At 37.2% G+C, this 21,582-nt stretch overlaps 1 protein-coding gene across 2 annotated transcripts in view; it reads right to left on the reverse strand.

Annotated features, from left to right (window-relative positions):
* LRRC7 (leucine rich repeat containing 7) overlaps window positions 1-21,582 on the reverse strand; it is a 496,743-nt gene that overhangs the window by 36,975 nt on the left and 438,186 nt on the right. For both annotated transcript variants that reach the window (XM_068963774.1, XM_068963773.1), the window contains 2 exons: window positions 17,521-17,742; window positions 640-732 (listed from right to left, as the gene is read on the reverse strand). In XM_068963774.1, coding sequence (XP_068819875.1) covers window positions 640-732; window positions 17,521-17,742 — 315 coding nt within the window. The remainder of the gene's footprint in view (window positions 1-639; window positions 733-17,520; window positions 17,743-21,582) is intronic.

Raw genomic sequence — 21,582 nt, forward strand, 5'->3', positions numbered from 1 at the left:
ACAGGCCAATTGTGAGCATGAGCAGCATGGTGGATATCCAGCAATGGTTGAGGTTAGAGTTGGGGGAGGAGGTGAACCTTTACCCATGGTTCGGCACACAGGGGTAACCATGAGAGGAGGACCCGATCCCTCTGCCATGGCCAACTGATGTTCTCACAGGATATCTCTTTTCTCTGGGCTTTTAGTTCTACAATCCAATCAGTGAAATACTTTACAAATATGATGGATTCAATATAAAGATGTCAATTAACTGGCCCTGGTGTTGAATCAGTATTTATTCATTCTGTTACTATGAGAAAACATCTTCTCAAATAAGTGATTTACAACTTTTGGAAACAAATTGTTAAAAATTACCTGTGTAGCTTCCTTTACAGATATATACAATGGTGAACAAAACAAAAAGTAAAAAACAAAGAACTTCCTTTTCAAAAAGTATGCTTAAATTTATTTCTTCTTATTTGTAGGATTTGTCAATCACTGCAGTCAATTCTTTTTCCCCTTGCTGAGAAAGTTTCTAACTGGTTTCATAGTTAGCTAGCTTATCAAAGCACAGTAAAATCACAAAATTTTAAAAATATTTTTTTGCCACAGTACAGTGTTTTACTAATTAAAATTGTCAATAAGGAATTCACTTCTTACCTTGTCAGAAGGTTTAAATGGATTTCCTTGTCCACTAATTCCACCACTGATACTAAATCCAAGGCCAGGATTCTTTTCTATTCTTACACAAAACTATGTAAAAAAAGATAAAAAAAGTAATCAAATACATGTAAAGCTAAATATCTTCAAATAATTGTATCCTACTAGAAAAGATTCACATTTCACTTAAGTTCTCAGGGTTAGCCTATGTTAACTTGGTACACAAAAGACAGTATAAACTCTGACAAAATAGTATTTCTCTGGTGGTGATGTTCAGTTGCTAAGTCATGTCTGATTCTGTGGGCCAGTGAACTGCAGCACATCAGGCTCTTCTGTCCTCCACTATCTCTTGGAGTTTGCTCAAATTCATGTCCATTGTGGTAGTGATGCTGTCTAACCATCTCATCCTCTGTTGTCCCCTTCTCCTTTTGCCTTCAATCTTTCCCAGCATCAGGGTCTTTTCCAGGGAGTTGGCTCTTCACATCAGGTGGCCAAAGTATTGGAGTTTCAGCTTCAGCAACAGTGTTTCTATAGGCATCAACTATGATAGGAATTAACTTAAAATTACCTGAGCAAGCAGACATGAGTAAGTATTCATTCATTACCATGTGCAGGACTAAATTTTGATTAGCAGTTTGTAAAACTTAAAAATCTTTTAGCAATAACAATTGCATTATTTTAATTCTCTACTTTAAATGCACATATATTCTGACTAATTAGAAAGAGCTGTGTGACTAAGTGAAAGAAATAGTGCAAATGTAGAGTGAGGGAAAAGATGGCTACGTAATTTAAATTAGTTGCTATTGTTTTCTAGGAGAAGAGAACAATTCATCTCCTGGGTAGATAATTCTATTGTTTAGATACAGCAGAGGCTTTAATTTGAGAAAGGGGTGAAGTTTTAGCCACAGTTTGAGTGAAGGCGAAAGAAAAGAGAAAAGAAAGACTCTGAAAACAGTTCAGGGTTTTGGCAGCAGCTCCTGAAGAGACAGTTAACAGGTCTTAAAGGAAAGAGGAAAAGACTGAAAAAAGAAAGAGATCAAAAATATGGAGGAATTGTTTGTGATAGAGAAGAGTCCGTAAATATTTAGGACTGTGAAGGCCAATATTCTAGTATTCTGTGCTCTGTTACCTCCCGAAGCCCCAAATCATTAATGAGATCTGTTAAACATCAGAGCCCTATGCTTTCCAATGAAATGATGGCATTAGAAGTAGGTCCAGCTTGGGGTAAGGAGGTAGAAAAGGTAACAGCCATTATAAAAGTTGATGCAAAGATGCAGATCAAGAATTCAGTGGAAGGAACATCAGTGCCAACATTGAGCTAGGGCAAGGGTCCCCAACCTCCAGGATCTAATTAATGCTTGATGATCTGAGGTGTAACTGATTAATAATAATGGAAATAAGGAGCACAATAAAAGTAATGCGCTGAAATCATTCTTAAGTCATCTTGTCCTCCCTCCACCCTGTCTATGGAAAAACTGCCTTCCACAAAACCGGTTCCTGGTATCAAAAAGATTGAGGACCACTGCCCCAGAGGAACTATAAAAAACCTAGGAATTCTTGATGATTCAGAGCTGGGGATGTGTGTGGGGGTCTGTGAGAAAATGTTAGTTTTCCATCTGAAGTGGGACAGGGTGACCCCAGATGATTGAAAGACTTGGGAACCCCAGAGGTAGCATATAATTTGATTACATAACTGGAAAAAAACTTTTATAACTTTAATCTACTGAACAAGGACTGAAACTAGGATGAACCAAGTATTACCGGAGATTAGCAGGCAAAAGGTTAAAAAAGAGTTAAAAAAAATTTAAAAATATATTAGAATATATTTTGTATTTATATAAATACATACTGGAAGGGCTTCCCTGGTGGCTCAGTGGTGAAGAATCTGCCTTCAGTGCAGTAGACCGCCTGCAATGCAGGTGATGCAGGTTCGATTCCTGGCTTGGAAAGATCCCCTGGAGACGGAAATGGCAACCCACTCCAGTATTCTTGCCTGGGAGATCCCATGGACAGAGGAGTCTGGCGGGCTACAGTCCATGGCATTGCGAAAGAGTAGGACACGACTTAGCTATTGAACCACAGCCTCCATCATACTGGAAATGTTCTTTAAGATGATTTGAAACATCAGCTTAATGTTTTCTCCAGCAACACTTCTTAGCCTGTTAATTTGCTTACAGGCAAATGCAAATGCCCCAAATGTTCTCTACCTCTTTATTTTTAAGGTACATTTAATCCTTACCTCTTAGACAGTTCAAGGCAAACCTGAGTCTTATTCCTGACTTAATTAGCATATATTGTGAGTTGATGGGAACTGGATCAACTTGTTCCCATCATGTCTCATTAAATGGGAACTGGCCATTTAATGAGATTATCCTTAATTCACTGTCATATTCTTTAACAGTAAATACAATGGTTAACTATTATATGCAGTTCACTTGCAGCACAAGAACAAAAAACTATCCACTAATGTGATTTTTATGATGAAGTCATTAATGAACAGTTTCTAAATGATGAGTAACTACAATTATCATAAGTACTCTATGTTTTATTTTAAAGATAGGTTTAATTAAAACTTTCCTTTAGTTGATCTCGATTTGTTAAAACTAGTTATCAAATGGTGGTAGAAACTACGATTTTGAATAGTTTTGTATTTAAATGGCTCACTGTCTTATCAACATGAACATACAACAGCTTGATGTAGCTTGAAGGAATATTTTAGATTTATTCAACATACCATTTCACTTAGTAGTCCTTTTTTGTTATTTGTCACTAATTAGAAAATGAGAAGAAAGGAACGAAACATAACTTAAATATTTTACCTTTATATTTTCCAGTATTTCTGTGTATTTCCAATTAAATTATTTAAAATTGGGGTTGTATTTTTCTAATGTGAAAATTTTATATTTTACAATGCAATATGTGGAAGGTATGCACACTTCCGGCTTTCTCCAGACCACTATAAAAACTGAAAGGAAACAGATTCTATTTACAAAGTAAACTGCTGAGAACACTTTTCAGCTATTCTCCTGTAGTGACTCTATTTATTTTATAGTGTCAATCTGGAAGGAACTAAAAATCTAAGGAAAACAAATTTCATATGTGCCAGGTATATGAAGAACTGCTTCAATACATTTTTTAAATAATAGAAATAATAAAGATGCCACTGTGGTTTTATAAATGTGACAAACAGCCATACATTCTGATCTGAAGCTAGACTCCTCTTGGGCATGCTGTGCTATGGTTAATAGGTTGTGTGCGGCTGTTGTGTCCCATAAAGCATGTCAGAGACAGTATGCATCTCACATATAAGGAGTTACACCTGTCTGCTAAGGCCCAAAGGGGCCATGAAATGTAAGAGCAGAGAATACGTCAAGAAGCAGTCTGAAAGTAAAGAAGTTTAGCCAAGAGGAAATGCCGTGTTCTAGCAAAAGGTCAGATCTAGGAGGCTAATAAATAGCTTATTTAGTGAAAATCAGCTTTTTTATTTTCTATCAAGTTACTGATATCAAGTGAAATTTCTGACTGAAGATATTGGCAACAGTTTGGCAATAAATGGTGCATTTGCTTCTTGTGGAGTCCGCTTCTATCATTTGACTACTTGATAATTCTGGTTTATATTGATCTTGTTCCAACTAAAATACTGGGTCATAACTTGGAGAAGCCTGTGACAAAATGGATTGTTACGTAGCAGTGAGGCTCTGTGAATCATAATCTATAATCTCTGGAATTCAGTGACCTGATTTGGTCTTGCAGTGCTCTAAAACCTAGTAACAAGAATAAAGGAAATTGTTGCACCTTGTGTGTTTATCTATATGAACAACATGTGTGTGTACATGCACATGCCTGGATGTATGTGAGGTGTAATTCAGGATTAGAGAGTTGCATTATAGAAAGATACCTGGTGATGCTGTAGTTAACTTGCTTACTGTGCTTTGTTCTAGAGACCATTCCCTTTCCTAGCAGTGTGTATTTATGAAGCTTTCAGTGGATACCTGCTGTTTTTTCTGCTCAAGAGCCATTCATTCTTTGTCTGGCAGCTATCATCTCCAATTCTCTTTGAAAACCACCCACTTCATTATTCTTAGCCTCTATGCTTTCAGTGAATCATGTTATCTAGACCTAAAACAAAGCGCTGTATCCCCTAAAAATATCATTTATTATAGGATGGGCAGGTAACCTGATCAAATAGGAGAAATGAGAAGCCTATTGGGATTTTCAGAAAAGAGAATCTTGCTCTGTCTTGCTCGTTTTAAGTCTGAGAGGGTCTGAAGCTCTTGAGCTATTTTTCTACCAATAAAGAAATAAAAAAAGAGTGGCTAGTCCCTTCACTGTACAGCACAAACTAACCATTCTTTCTTGATTTCTTTATTGGCTCTTCTTCTGTTCATGACCTTTAAATGACAGAGTGATTCAGTGCTCAGACTTTGACCCTCTTCTCTTTTGTATCCATACACACTTGGATGGCATCATCAACTGAATGGATGAGTGAGCAAACTCTGGGAGATAGTGAAGAATAGGGAAGCCTGGAGTGCTGCAGTCCATGGGGTTGCAGAGTCAGACACAACTGAGTGACTGAAAAACAACACACACCCATATGGTTTCATTCGGCTCCAGGATGGATGACTCCAAAATTTATTCATCTCTAGCCTTGGCCTCTCCTCTGTACTTCAGATGTTTATATTCAATTACCCACTTGTTGATATCTCAATCTGAATGCCCAGTGAACTTCTGAAACTTGTTGATTAGTTGTCAGTTAAGTCGTGTCTGACTCTTTTTCAATCCCATGGACTGTAGGCCACCAGGCTCTTCTGTCCTTGGTGGTTTAGTTGTTAAGTCGTGTCTGACTCTTGTGACCCCAGGGACTGTAGCCTGCTGGGGCTCCTTTATCCATGGGATTCTTCAAGCAAGCATACTAGAGTGGGTTGCCATTTCCTTTTCCAGGGGCTCTTCCTGACCCAGGAATCAAACCCAGGTCTTCTGCATTGCAGGCAGTTTCTTTACTGACTGAGCTACAAGGAATTCTCTAACTTAGCATGGTCAAAAGAAACATTGTAAAGCAACTATATCCCCAAACAAGAACAAAGAAATCTGGCTCAGAGAATCCACTCTTGAGTGAAACATCTTAATGGAAAAAAAAAAAGGAAAGGCTAGTGTGGAAAGAGGAAAACAAGCAGAATAGTGATAGCCAAGTGAAGAAAATTTAAAGAAAGAGGTCAAGCCACATGCTGAGAGATGATGATGGGGATCTGACTATGGGTCTTGACAGAGGTAGAGAGAATGTTTCGTGGTTGAAATTAAATTTGCTGTTACTTTTACTTTTAGTACCTCGTGTTATGGGTTATTATATAACAGGGTTTGTGTGATAAATAATTCTATACAATTATATAAAATCTACATAAAACTCTGCATTTCCAGAATTTCTAAGAAGCCTAGGTAATAGGCTCAAAAATATAACAATTATAAAATATATAAATATTTAAGAACAGTTACTACTTTTGATCCTTCTATTTTCATATATTTTTTTCTGTTGTGAATTAGAGATGCAAGTCCAACTAAATTGCTCATTAAATCTTTGAAGAAACATCCTAATAGAAAGATTGATGAATAGGGGCTTTCCTGGTGGCTCAGGGGTAAAGAATCCAACTGCCAGTTCAGGAGACATTGACCCCTGATCTGGGAGGATATTGCATGTCTCAGAGAAATTAAGCCAGGGCACCACAACTATTGAGCTCCTGCTCCGAGCCCAGGAACCACAGCTGCTGAGCCCACGGGCAGCCACTACTGAAGCCTGTACTCTGCAACAGGAGAAACCACTGCAACGAGAAACCTGCGCACTGCGACTAGAGAGTAGTCTCTGCTCATCACAACAGAGAAAAACCCGCGCAGCAGTGAAGACCCAGCACAGCCTAAAACAGTAAATAAATAAAATGATTTTTTTTAAAAGAGAAATTGATGAATACAGTCCTTCTAGTAGCATTTTCTAGATTTTCAGGAAAAAAACTGCCAACTCTATATGTTTCTAGAAAACAGAAACTCAATTTTTTTAGTATGTAAATGAATTAAAAAGGTTATTCACTTCATTTCCTTCATTTTACCCTTAAGGAAACCAAGACCATACATATATTTAGTGGAACACTGAGAGAGGCCTTCTGATTCCTACTACAGTGTTTACTGAATGCCACTGTTTATAATAACTGCATAAAATTCATAAGTCAATTTGTAGAATTTGTTGTGATGAGTTAGACATTATTTGTGTCGCACTATGATTTGTAATTTCAGAATTGCAGTACTAAGGTTACTGAAGAATAAAATTCTATGAGGAAAATATGAATTAATAGCTGTATTTTAAGTGGAGCAGGATGAGGTATGGGATATCCCTGAAATCATTTTAGTAAATAATATACATTAAAACATCTTAATATCTGTTTTCTATAACTTTTATTAAATTATTGCCTTTTAATTTAAAAATTCATAAATAAAACCCCAAAATATTTCCAAGTTTTTCTTCTTATATTAAACTATTAAGCATTCAGAATAACGGTTTTTTCTTCACTTGGTCCCGATAGATGAAAGCCTCAACTGGAAACCCTGTGAGCCCTTCAGGCAGCTGATCAGAGTATCTAAAGAAATGTCTGAAATCATGTCTTAGCCAATTGCTTCATGACTTATTATATGCTCCACATATTATTAAGTATTAAAAATGATTTCTTCTGGGGTACACTACAGCATCTCCTTCAGGGAGGGTTTCTGAGCTTTATTTTTTTTTTTGTCCTTGAATATGATGTATGGGAACTGCTTTGTATAACTCATTGAGCTTATTCTAATGTAATTCTAATGTAATGTTACAAGTCCTCTTTCAGGCACAAACTTTAGTTTGAATGTATACTTCTGGTAGGAGACAGCTCTGCGGCTCTGGCCATCCTGATGTATTAGGTTCATTAGCGGGTATGTCCTCTTTCTTGTCTGGGGCAGACAGAAACTCTAGAGTGTATTTTTTATATTTTTATTCTTCCAGTGTGAGCTTACTCTTGACCCCTGTGTTTGGCCATAGTGCAGCAAGCTGTAGCTTATAATGTGGTACACTCATGAAATTGGATTTTAATTCTAGTTCTGCTTCTTCAAATCTTAGGCTTCTAGTCAATAAAACAGGAACTGCTCTATCCATCACATTATTGGTTAGATGAAATCAGTTAATATATGAAAGGATTTTGAAACATTTGAAGCATCAAGCTGTTTTTCCTTCCTATTTATGCTTTGGAGTCTATGTATTCTACATGTACAAATATGCTTTGCCTTGGAAGGAAATGCAACCCACTCCAGTATTCTTGCCTGGAGAATTCCATGGACAGAGGAGCCTGGCAGGTTATAGTCCATGGGATCGCAAATAGTCGGACATAACTGTGTGACTAACACTTACTTACTTCACTTATACATTTGCAAAAGAGAAAACGTTTATTTCAGTTTCTTTTAAAAATATTCAACAAGTTATGTATGAATTGTGTATGCTTCTAAATAGTGTTAATAACAATACGTTATTCAGCTGGTAAATTGTTGAGCTGTAGAATATCTCAAATATCACTTCTCAGCCTTAGCTACACAATAGAATCACCTGCGGAGTTTCAAAAATTCCTATCACTCAGCTCACATTCAGACTAATGAAATCAGTTTCTTTGGGAATGAGGCCCGGACATTAGTGTTTTTCAAAGCTCCTGAACAATCTCCCTCTTTGTGACCCCATGGACTGTAGTCCACCAGGTTCCTCTGTCCATGGGATTCTCCAGGCAAGAATACTGGAGTGGGCTGCTATTCCCTTCTCCAGAGAATCTTCCCAATCCAGGGATCAAACCCAGGTTTCCAGCATGGCAGATTCTTTTATCATCTGAGCCACCAGGGAAGCCTAGAACTAGAACTAGCAATTCCACTCCGGGGCCTATATCCAGGAAAAATGAAAACACTAATTCAGAAAGACGCACGAACCGCTATCTTCACAGAAGCACTATTTACCATATCCAAGACTTGGAAATGTAATATATATACACACAATATAAAGGGCCATATAAAAGGATAGAATTTTACTATTTACAACAAAATGAATGGGCTTAGAGGGCATTATGCTAAATGAAATAAGTGAGATAGACAAATACTGTAGGACATCACTGACATGCGGAATCTAAAAAATAATACAAATGAATATATATGCAACACAGAAATAGACTCATAGACATAGAAAACAAACTTGTGGTTACCAAACGGAAGAGGGGAGGGGGTAAAAAAAAATTAAGGTATGGGATTAATAGAAACAAACCATTATTTATAAAATAAATAAACAACAAGGATATATTATCTAGTATGGGAAATCATAGCCAATATCTTACAATAATTTATAATGAAATATAATCTGCAAAAATACTGAATCACTATGCTGTATACCTGAGACTAAAATAATATTGTTAATCAACTATACTTCAATAAAAAAGTTGAGAAGATTCTAAAGTACAGCTGAGGTTGAGAAAAACTGATACAAAGTATTATTTTACTGAGAAGAAGAGGATAAGGTAAATAGTCACTTGAACTGGAAAACAAAGGAAGGAGCTGAGAAAATGGATATGATGGCTAAGAATTTTCATGTGGAATGGGAAGGAGTCAAGTCTTCACTCTCTGGTTTTCTTCAACTCACTGTTTAATACAATTCTATGATTCTCTATTATATTTGTCAATAATCAAAATAGTTTATGCATTATAATCCCTTATGTTTTCTTTTTAAAAATTATTGTTTGTTGAGATAATTGCTTTACTATGTTGTGTAGTTTCTACTGTTCAGCAAAGTGGATCAGCCATGCATATACATATATCCCTTTCCTTTGGGATTTCCTTCCCATTCAGATCATCACAATGCATTAAATAGAGTTCCCTGTGCTCCAGAGTTGTTCTCATTAGCTCTTTATTTTATACATAGCATCAATAGTATATATGTATCAATTCCAATCTCCCAATTCCTTCCATCTTTCTTTTCCCTCTTGATATCTATTTATTTATTCTCTACCTCTGTGTCTCTATTTCTTCTTTGCAAACAAGGTCATCTATATCACTTTTATAGATTCCAACCTAAATATCTATCAACAGAGGAATGGATAAAGATGTGTTACATATACACAATGGAATATTTATTACTCAGCCATACAAAAGAGCAAAATTGGGTCATTTGTATAATCCCTTTTCTAAGTAGAGTTCCCTGATAATGAACTTCAAGTGACATGCACACGAGTTTGTTGAAGGTAATTTGTTAAAAAAGATATCCATTATTACACATCAGATTTCTAGTTTATAAAAACTAATACCTTGAATCTGGACAGTACTTTATGCTTTAAAAATCACTTTCATATATTTTATGTTAATTATAGAGTTGAAAACAGACTTTCTACTTAATTTCTATGAAAAATGAATATGTAAAAATAAGTGTATTAAATTAGAATTCTTAGATATTTTGCCTTGTGTTATTGTGATGGGTAGTTTGAACGTTGAGATAGTTTCATCATTCAGGAGGAAAATCAAAGTTTACTAAGTGCTTCTTTAAGGTTAAAAAAAGTTAAGTGTGCTGGCTAGCTACAAATGACACTCATTTAAATCCATTCAATATCATTGGTGGTAGAATTTATTATGTATTTTCAGGGGTATATGGAACTCACTTTAATCATATTAGAAACTCATTAGTTCTTTAGGCCACACTAAGGGACACAGAGGTAAATTTTTATTGATAATAAAACTTTCCATTTGTTGAGTATTTTTGCTTTTTAAAGCATTGGACATGTTCATGTGAGTTCCAGTCAGTGTCTATTCCATCTACATAAAGTAACAGGCAAATTTGACCTTGGAGTACAGATTGAAACAGGGAAAAGGCTAATAGAGTTCTGCCAAGAGAACGCACTGGTCATAGCAAAAACCCTCTTCCAACAACACAAGAGAAGACTCTACACGTGGACATCACCAAATAGTCAACACCGAAATCAGACTGATTATATTCTTTGCAGCCAAAGATGGAGAAGCTCTATACAGTCTGCAAAAACAAGACCGGGAGCTGACTATGGCTCAGATCATGAACTCCTTATTGCCAAATTCAGACTGAAACTGAAGAAAGTGGAGAAAACCATTAGACCATTCAGGTATGACCTAAATCAAATCCTTTATGATTATACAGTGGAAGTGAGAAATAGAGTTAAGGGACTAGATCTGATAAACAGAGTGCCTGATGAATTATGGATGGATGTTCATGACATTGTACAGGAGACAGGACTCAAGACCACCCCCAAGAAAAAGAAATGCAAAAAAGCAAAATGGCTGTCTGAGGAGGCCGTATAAATAGCTGTGAAAAGAAGGGAAGCGAAAAGCAAAGTAGAAAAGGAAAGATATACCCAACTGAATGCAGAGTTCCAAAGAATAGCAAGGAGAGATAAGAAAGCCTTCCTCAGTGATCAATGCAAAGAAATAGAGGAAAACAATAGAATGGGAAAGACTAGAGACCTCTTCAAGAAAATTAGAGATACCAAGGGAACATTTCATGCAAAGATGGTCTCAATAAAGGACAGAAATGGTAGGGACTAACAGAAGCAGAAGATATTAAGAAGAGGTGGTGAGAATACATAGAACTGTACAAAAAAGATCTTCATGACCCAGATAATCACGATGATGTGATCACTCACCTAGAGCCAGACATCCCAGAATGTGAAGTCAAGTGGGCCTTAGGAAGCATCACTATGAACAAAGCTAGTGGAGGTGATGGAATTCCAGTGGAGCTATTTCAAATCCCAGAAGATGATGCTGTGAAAGTGCTACACTCAATATGCCAGCAAATTTGGAAAACTCAGCAGTGGCCATGGGACTGGAAAAGGTCCATTTTCATTCCAATCCCAAAGAAAGGCAATGGCAAAGAATGCTCAAACTACTGCACAATTGCACTCATCTCACATGCTAGTAAAGTAATGCTCAAAATTCTCCAAGCCAGGCTTAAGCAGTACGTGAACCATGAACTTCCAGATGTTCAAGCTGGTTTTAGAAAAGGCAGAGGAACCAGAGATCAAATTGCCAACATCTGCTGGATCATGGAAAAAGCAAGAGGGTTCCAGAAAAACATCTATTTCTGCTTTGTTGAGTATGCCAAAGCCTTTGACTGAGTGGATCACAAAAAACTGTGGAAAATTCTGAAAGAGATGGGAATACCAGAGCACCTGACCTGCATCTTGAGAAACCTGTATGCAGGTCAGGAAGCAACAGTTAAAACTGGACATGGAACAACAGACTGGTCCCAAATAGGAAAAGGAGTACGTCAAGGCTGTATATTGTCACCCTGCTTATTTAACTTATATGCAAAGTACATCATGACAAACGCTGGGCTGGAGAAAGCAGAAGCTGGAATCAAGATGACACCACCCTTATGGCAGAAAGTGAAGAAGAACTAAAGAGCCTCTTGATGAAAGTGAAAGAGGAGAGTGAAAAAGTTGGCTTAAAGCTCAACATTCAGAAAACGAAGATCATGGCATCCGGTCCCATCACTTCATGGCAAATAGATAGGGAAACAGTGGAAACAGTGGCTGACTTTATTTTGGGGGGCTCCAAAAATCACTCCAGATGGTTATTGCAGTCGTGAAATTAAAAGATGCTTCCTCCTTGGAAGGAAAGTTATGACCAACCCAGATAGCATATAAAAAGCAGAGATGTTACTTTGCCAACAAAGGTCCGTCTAGTCAAGGCTATGATTTTTCCAGTAGTCATGTATGGATGTGAGAGTTGGATTATAAATAAAGCTGAGTGCAGAAGAATTGATGGTTTTGAACTGTGGTGTTGGAGAAGACTCTTGAGAGTCCCTTGGACTGCAAGGAGATCCAACCAGTCCATCCTAAAGGAGATCAGTCCTGGGTGTTCATTCGAAGGACTGATGTTGAAGCTGAAACTCCAATACTTTGGCCACCTCATGAGAAGAGCTGGCTCATTTGAAAAGACCCTGATTCTGGGAAAGATTGAGGGCTGGAGGAGAAGGGGACAACAGAGGGTGAGATTCTTCGATGGCATCACCGACTCGATGGACGTGGGTTTTGGTGGACTCTGGGAGTTGGTGATGGACAGGTAGGCCTGGAGTGCTGCAGTTCATGGGGTCGCTAAGAGTTGGACACGTCTGAGAGGCTGAACTGAAAGCAGTTCTAAAACTTTGAACTGTAGTTGAAACAGGTTCAGTTAATATTATTTGACAGAAGGGGACACTGAGGCCACAGCAAGTTTCTGATTCATACAGTTAATTTAATAGTAAAACTGGCACACAGAACTTGGGTTCTGGGTTAGACAGCCTTGGGTTAAAATTTCAGCTTGACCAATTATATCTCTCACATATTATTTTCTTTGTGCCTTGGTCTTCATTTATAAAAAGTAAGTAAGATTATTGTGTACACTAAGTACAAGAGGATATGTAAGCAGGACAAGCTACATAATTAGTGTGGCCTGATGCAAAATGAAAACATGAGGCTCCTTGTTTAATGATTATTAAGAATTACAAATTGGTGATAGCAGAGTATTAAACCAAGTACAGGGCCCGTCCAAGTGCAGGACTTGGTGCAGCTGTACAGATCACACATCCTGAAGCCAGGCCTGTGTGCAAGGTACCTGGTATATATAGCACAGATACACTACATGTAATATAAATAGCATAGTAGACACTTAATATATGACAACTATTGTCCCTTCTTTTCCTATTTTCATTCAGACTTCTCTTCCCTGAATTAAAAAAAATGTAGATTCATTGTAATTGGTTCTGACGTTTATACCTATAGCATTCCAATAAGTGATTACTTTTTAAAAAAGTTTTTACTTATTCATTTATTTATGGCTGTGCTGGGTCTACGTTGTTTTGTGTGGGCTTTCTCTAGTTGTGGCTAGCAGGGTCATTCTCCATTGCAGAGGCTTCTTTTGGGCAGCAGTGGCTCTAGTTGAGTGGGCTTCAGGAGTTGTGCCTCACAGGCTTAGTTGCTCTGCAGCATGAGGAATCTTCCCAGACCAGGGATCAGATCCACGTCCCCTGCATTGGCAGGTGGATGGTTATTGAGAATTATAATCTTAATGAAGAATTATAATTAAGCATTATCCACTGCTCAACCAGGGATATCCTAAGTGATTATTTTGTAAAAGTAAAAATCTCCAAACTTTCATAGAAATTACTGCTATATCTAGCAGATCTATTGGAGAAGGCAATGGCACCCCACTCCAGTACTCTTGCCTGGAAAATCCCATGGACGGAGGAGCCTGGTAGGCTGCAGTCCATGGGGTCGCTAAGAGTCGGGCATGACTGAGTGACTTCACTTTCACTTTTCACTTTCATGCATTGGAGACAGAAATGGAAAGCCACTCCAGTGTTCTTGCCTGGAGAATCCCAGAGACAGAGGAGCCTAGTGGGCTGCTGTCTATGAGGTCGCACAGAGTTGGACACGACTGAACCGAGTTAGCAGCAGCAGCAGCAGCATATCTATTGGTACTATGTTTTTGATGTCTCCTTGCACTTAAAAATTGTGAATGACTTAGGTTTTTTCCATGCAGTGCTTGATCAAATTTTACACTGTTGCTGTAATCATTTAAGAAAACTGTTTTACTGGTCTTTTTAATGCACCACTAAAAATGTCTTATGAAGATACAGGATTTTGATTTATATTTCTAAAGCCTATATTAGAAATTGTCAGTTACTTCCTGGGTCTTTGCACTTCAATCATTGCTCTATGCTTTTCATGTGAAACTATACAGATCTTAAATGTTTTAAATATTCTCCTCCATTTTTTCTTGCTAAATATGGAAAACATCTTGCTTTTAACGCATACACACGTATATTAGAGAGGTCTGAGTTTTCAAAAGAAAAGTGACTTAGGAATGTAAAAAATACATAAAGTATTTTTATTATGAGAGTGAACTATATAATCTCCTCAGCCTCTTTTTGTTTGTTTTCTATCTGTATAGGGAGGTTGGTACTGATAATCATTAAGCAACATCTAGTATTTTAATCCTTAAAATCTTGTATTTCTATTTCTTTTGTTTCCAATTTCTTTAGTGCCAAACTTATTTTGCATGTGCATGCGTATGTGTAAAATTGTATCATTTGACTGGCCCCAAAACTTTTTGAATGTTGTTGGTGGGTGGTAATGTTCTCATTTTATAAGGAGAAAAACAGAACCTCATGAAAGAGTTAAAGACTTGGTCAGAGTCACACACTTTAAAAAAGGTACCATTAAACTCAAACTCCAAATTCTGAGAACTATTCCTAGTATTCTAGCATTTGTTGAATGCTATAGCGCAGGAGTCCCCAGCCCCTGGGCCATGGACTGGTACTGCCCGTGGCCTGTTGGGAGCTGGGCTACACAGCAGGAGGTGAGTGGCAGGTGAATGAGTGAAGCTTCATCTGTATTTTCAACCACTACCCGCTGCTCACATTTCCACCTGAGCTCCGTCTCCTGTCAGATCAGCTTTGGCATTAGGTTCTCACAGGAGTGTGAACTCTACTGTGCTCAAATCATCCCCAAACCATCCCCCCTCCCAGGTCTGTGGAAAAATTGTCTTCCATGAAATCAATCCCTGGTGCCAAAAAGACTGGGGACCCCTTGTTGTAGAGCTAAACGAAGAAGTGGAGAGGTTAGAAAAAGACAGATGAAAGAAAGCAGTGTAGCAGTTGGTGATGTACTGGGAAATGTTTAAGAGCTGGCTAGGGGAAGGTGAGGCCCCTGGTTTGTGGTGTTTGTTGATTTCCCTAGTGTAATTATCTTCACAATTTCAATTTATCAGTGTGATGTCACCGAAGGTGGAGTTGGGAAGAGATGCACATTGTAATGAGCCAGGATGTCTATGTGTCAGCCTGCCACTGGTAGTGGATAATTATTAGTCTGAGTCATAAAAAATGTTCTGAGAAACTGTCTCTGGGTTTGTAACTCAGGGAAAGGGGGAGCATTGTTTGGGGACTAGTACTATTTGTTGAAAGTGTCCTTAGACTTCCTCATGTTCACTCCAGTTTTTATCTCAGCATTCCAAACCATTTCAGCCTGAAACCAAGGCAGAAAAAAACCTGGGGATTTTAAAAGTAATTATACTTAAGTACTTTCCTTAATGTAAACATTGAATGTTTAAGTTTTCACCTCCCAGATTGAAAGATACCTCATGTTTTTAGAGCTGCAAAACACTTGCAATGACTATAAATGCATTCTCTATGATGTTTTAAATTTAATAAGTATGTGAATTAAAACTTAGTAATACTCTCATTAAGTCAAGCTATACAGTTTATGTATTTTTGGAGTAATAATGCTAAAAGGCCTTTAAATTAGAGTGTTCAGAATAACCGCATGCTAATACTAACCCTTGGAGAAGGAGATGGCAATCCATCCCAGTATTCTTGCCTGAAAAATTCCATGGACAGAGGAGCCTGGTGTCCATTGAGTTGCAAAAGAGTCAGACAGGACTTAGCAAAAAAACAACCAATAACAATACTAACCCTATCACTAAAAGTAGGTGAAACAGAGGGTATTGATCTCAATGGATTTAAATGTGCTGATTCTGGGAGAAAGAACTTTTGTAATAACTTATTTTATTAATTATGCCTGCTAACAACAGGAATAATTAAATCAGAGAATTAGATTGAAGTTATGATATTTGTAGTGAAGAGGATATGAACAATTTTTAACCTAAGATGCCTGTGGTAAAGCATAATTTAAAACTTTATTAACTTTTAAAAATCTCTAGAGAATTAAAAACCTCAACTCATTACCTGATTAAAGACATCTGTCTGCTTTATTTTACCTTAAATCTAACATTTGGCCTAGATCAAGGCAAGATAGGAAGAAAATCATCATAAAAAAACCGTGATTCTGAGAATGATTAATATATAATCTCAGGTTCAAGAAGGGTATTAGGAAACACAGATTTCTAGAGCAGCTGGGATCCAAATAATAAATGACTCTTAATAGCATAAAGGAAAAAGCTAGAGAATGAAGATAATCTTATTTGATATGTTTAGAAAATGAGAAGGGTGATTTGTGAAGCTTTGAGTAAGCAATAATAAAGTGAAACCTTTACAAACCATATTAAGGGGTTAGTGAAGTCAGTAGGAGCTTTGCCTTATTATCTGCAGAATGAAATAAGGGAAATTAACTTTCTGAGAGTATTAAGATCTTGTTGTCTTACTTTCTAAGCTTAATATGACTCAAAAGATGAGAGCCTATTCAATATTCTAGCCTTAAGGAAGAAAATAAGATTTTACAATAGAAAACCAAATCCTAATTTTAGGTAGGTCAGAAGAGCAGCAATTTTTTTTTTTTTTAGTACATGGTATTTATCAATAGCTTTTGGAGCATTTCAGGAATGTTTCCCTTCTAACTGCTTTATCATTTTGATCATAGCAAAGATTTATCTCTGTGTTATTCAACAATTAGAAGATAAAACTTAAAAAAAAATCCCACAAATAGAAGGGAATATACAGTTTACATTATACACTGTTAATTTCACCAAAGGCCTTGTATTTACACCTAATTCACTGAAGCACTTTGTAACATTCAAAAGCTGTGCTGAAAAGCTAAATCAGAGTTGAGAGTAGGTAGAAAAAGGTACAGGATAAACCAGAAAAACTATCCCAACTCATCAATTTTTCTCTATGTGAAATGGGCATTTTAATCAATCATCAATTACTATATGTTGTAGATCTTAACCACTGAAAATGACAGTAAAATCGCAACAAAGAGGGCTTCAATCCATTCAACGTGGTGACGCATTAACATGTCTCAGGCTACATTAATGAGGGAAGGCAAACCATGGACTGCTGGGACTTATCCAAACATTTCCTAAAAATTCATCAGTTATAAGAACTCCTCTCACCTGCTCTGGATATCCATCCATACTCCTTTGCCCTTTAGTTTGAATTAAGCACCGTCCAGGCTGAGGTCCCCGAGTGGCCTGTGAAGAGGGGATCTGAATAGGCAATGGTGACTGAAATTGCTGGATGGTCACTTTGTTAATGTTTCCCTCGTATGGCTGCTGCTCCCGACTACGATGCTGAAGGCTTTGGGAGCCCATCAAGGTCTGGATGTGGCTGCCTGCCTGTGGAGAAGATAATCTGTCAGAAGATTTGTGGTGTTGAAAGGATGTGATTAAAGTAGGGGGGAAAAAAGCACAGAGTAAGTAAAGTGGCATCATTTGGGCTTTCAGCCATGGCTGGAAAAGATAATGAAAAAACAGTAAGGGTCTGCCTACTGTGGTCTGTGAAAATGTTAATATCAGAGCAAGGTCACATTAAATACATTTGTAGTCATCTGATAGCTTATCAAAGGTGATTTTAACCCCCATTTTAAAGGAACAATGTTTAGTCTGAAAAATTTCAAGAAGAAAAGGTCAGAACTTAAAAAATAAAGAGGTGAACCATCTGGCATTTCACTTTGAACAACAGCAGGGAGAGGAATGTAATATGTGAAACATTGGGGGAAATGATAGAAACTAATTCCTAATTCTGAAGCAAAAGAGTTGAATTCCATATTTGTCTTCATGCCACACCATATGTATAGGAAGCTTGTTTTTGTGAGTACAATTGATATTTATTAATTTTCTCTATTATTAAACCAAGAATACTTTTTTGGGAATTTTAAAATTCCATTAAAATTAATCATGTGAAATTCTTGTGTCTAGCCTGTAGAGACACTAGTTATGCAAGTGAAGTGAAAGTCACTCAGTCCTGTCAATTCTTTGTGACCCCATGGACCAAACAGTCCATGGAATTCTCCAGGCCAGAATACCGGAGTGGGTAGCTGTTTCCTTCTCCAGGGGATCTTCCCAATCCAGGGACTGAACCAAGGTCTCCTGCATTGCAGGTGGATTCTTTGCCAGCTGAGCCACGACGGAAGCCCAGCTATGCAAAGGTCTTTAAAATGAGCTCTGCATGCAGATCTTGATGTGAGCTTTCAGAGATTCATCAGTACCCCATTTAAAGCAACAGCAATCATTTATCAATCCATGTATGGTTGCTCCCTGGTAGCTCAGCTGGTAAAGAATCCACCTGCAATTCAGGAGACCCCAGTTCGATTCTTGGGTTGGAAAGATCCACTGGAGAAGGGATAGGTTACCCACTCCAGTATTCTTGGGCTTCCCTGGTGTCTTAGCTGGTAAAGAATCTGCCTGAAAAATGCGGGAGTCCTGGTTAGATCCCTGGGTTGGGAAGATCCCCTGGAGATGGGAATGGCTACCCACTCCAGTCTTGTGGCCTGGAGAATTCCATGGACTGTATATATAGGCCTTGGGGTCGCAAAGAGTCAGACACGACTGAGCAACTTTAACAAGTCTAGTTTGCTAGAGGAGAGTTGCTAAAGGGCATGGGAAAGTTTGGTCTCCAATCTTTACATGAAACAGTATCTAATCCAGTTCTTTGTTCACTCCATTTTCTCACCTTCATTCTAGCATGGGTTTCTTGAGTCATTCTAGCTGACATCTTTTCTTCTAAGGAGGTAGTTCTGTTTGTGAGTTGATAACCAGAACATGTCTTTTATTTATTGATTGATTGATTTGGCTGTACCAGGCAACTTGTGGGGACCTTAGTTCCCCAAGCAGGGATCGAACCCATGCCCCTTGCAATGGAAGGGCAGAGTCCTAACCACTAGACCATCAGGGAAGTCTCCTAGAACATGCCTTTTAAAATTAAGTATGGTTTAATGTGGAGGTCTAACTTGGGAAATGAATGCTCATCCTTAATACTTTTAAAACTATATTTTAATATTGTGCTTGGTACTACACCATCATTATGAAAGGATCTGAGGGATTACGTTCTGAATTCATTGTCTTTCTTACTGATGTTTTAAGGGTAGGCAATTTGGAATTTAAAAGTAAATTTCACCTAAGAATTCATTAGTTATGAAAGTTGGTGAATTTTCCTGACTAATCAAGATTTTTGATTACTACGAAAAAGTCAGATTGGAGGAATAAGGAAAATTTATTTAACAAGTATTCAAGGAAAAGGTGACTTCATTACTTTAAGGTTCTTACAGAAGAGCAACATAGGGATATAAGGAGATGACAGTGATCATTGGAAAATCATTTGGAGAGGGAAGGCATGTTGTTTGATTTCAAACAACAGGTATTTCAGCTAAGAAAATATTAAAAATTACTATTTGGCAATATGTAAGGCAAAGTAAAAAATCATTTGATTACATTTTAGATATCCAACTGATTGTCTTATCATGTACCATTTTTTTTACATTCAAAACCAGTAAAGATATTTCAGTCACAAGAAATTGGAGGAAAAGATGCAAAAAGAAGTTCAGGCACAATATCAAACACAGCACAATATCAAAACAATTATCATACCAATACTGTCTAATGTAACCAGGGATCACAAAACTATGACATCATAAGCACAACTAAGATAAACTCATAATAGGCAAATGTGTATTTCTCTAATATATCTATTTCCTTCTCAGAAATCTAAATGAAAGATGTCACAACTTTCTCAGCCATTCTAGAAGACTGAACGCACTTTTGGTCAAGTATTCCCTTTTTGCAAATTCCATTCTCTCATACCTCCATGGAATTTCATGTTCTCTTGTTAGGTAGGAGAGGAAAACCATGATAAGCCCAGTATCACATTTTGAGCTACTGTACTCTGAATGAACTCACTGGCCTGCTGAGTTACTTAGAGAAAATAGCTTCCTGGACTTAGAGAAGCTGGGGGTACAGGCTGACTAAGACTGACTGGCTTGACTACTAAACAATCAATTGACTTTATATCCTCTTCTTGTCTCCATTGATGTAGTATTCATGGGTCTTCAGTTAGTGCTTGAGCCAATGGAAAAGAGGAAAACTGGCTGTTTAATTGAAAGTGACAGACAAGAAAAGAATTTTATACCCCCCCAAATTTAGAGGGGTCCAGAACATAGCTCGAGTCCCATGAGCATAATTCACATGAGATAATCAATAATGATTGCTTAGCCACAATTTCATTGATTAGGATATTCTGATAATGGTCTACTCAAGGGTAAAAAACTGTATGCTATAGTTTTAAAATGTATTATATTATAGCCTTTAAAATTATTTTTATGCATGGTGGATTCATGTTGATGTATGGCAAAACCAATACAATATTGTGAAGTAATTAACCTCCAATTAAAATAAATTAATTTATATTAAAAAATAATTTTTATGGCTTTTTTTTTCCTTCTGATTGGAAAGTTTGAGCTTTAATTATGCTTTGATTTGAAACCTTTCAAGGCAAGCACCATATCATACTTAACATCTTTAATAACTGGCACTGTAATTTATATTTAATAAACAATGGCTACCATCCAAACACTAAGTGCCAGACAATGTGCTAAAACTTATGTTATACATATTATCTCCTTTAACCCTTACAATAGTATTAAGGGATTAATTATTATTAGCTGTTATTATTTAATTTTACTGAGGAGGAAACTATGGCTTGGAGAGGTTAAGTAACTGTCCCAAGTAATTTGCACAACTGGGAAACTGGCTGGACCAGGATTTGAACCAAGGCTGTCTGACAATCAGAGTTCATGTTCTTAAATACAAAATTATAGTGCAACAACCATTTCCCCCAAATTGCCTCTCTCCCTCCAATAGTGAACTATGAAATGAAAAGGAACCACAAAAAGGAACAAAAGTATCAGGTGGCTGAGGAAGGGTATATCAAATTTCTTTAGCAGTCCTTTAATTTGCTAAAGAGCCATTCCTACTTTTTGAATTAGGTCTATTATCTAGTTTTAGACCTTATGTATGTGACTTAGAACTTTATACTTAAGCAAATAGGAGGATGCTCTGTGTTTTAGCAATCTTCTCATGATTATAAAATAATAATGCTCATGTTCTCAGATGGCTTGGCAAACATAAAGTGGGCATGGAAAGAACATTCTGTAAAATGATTCTGCTCACATCAGCAGCAGT

Source organism: Capricornis sumatraensis, chromosome 2, assembly GCF_032405125.1.
Source record: "Capricornis sumatraensis isolate serow.1 chromosome 2, serow.2, whole genome shotgun sequence".
In the NCBI taxonomy this organism is placed as follows: domain Eukaryota; kingdom Metazoa; phylum Chordata; class Mammalia; order Artiodactyla; family Bovidae; genus Capricornis; species Capricornis sumatraensis.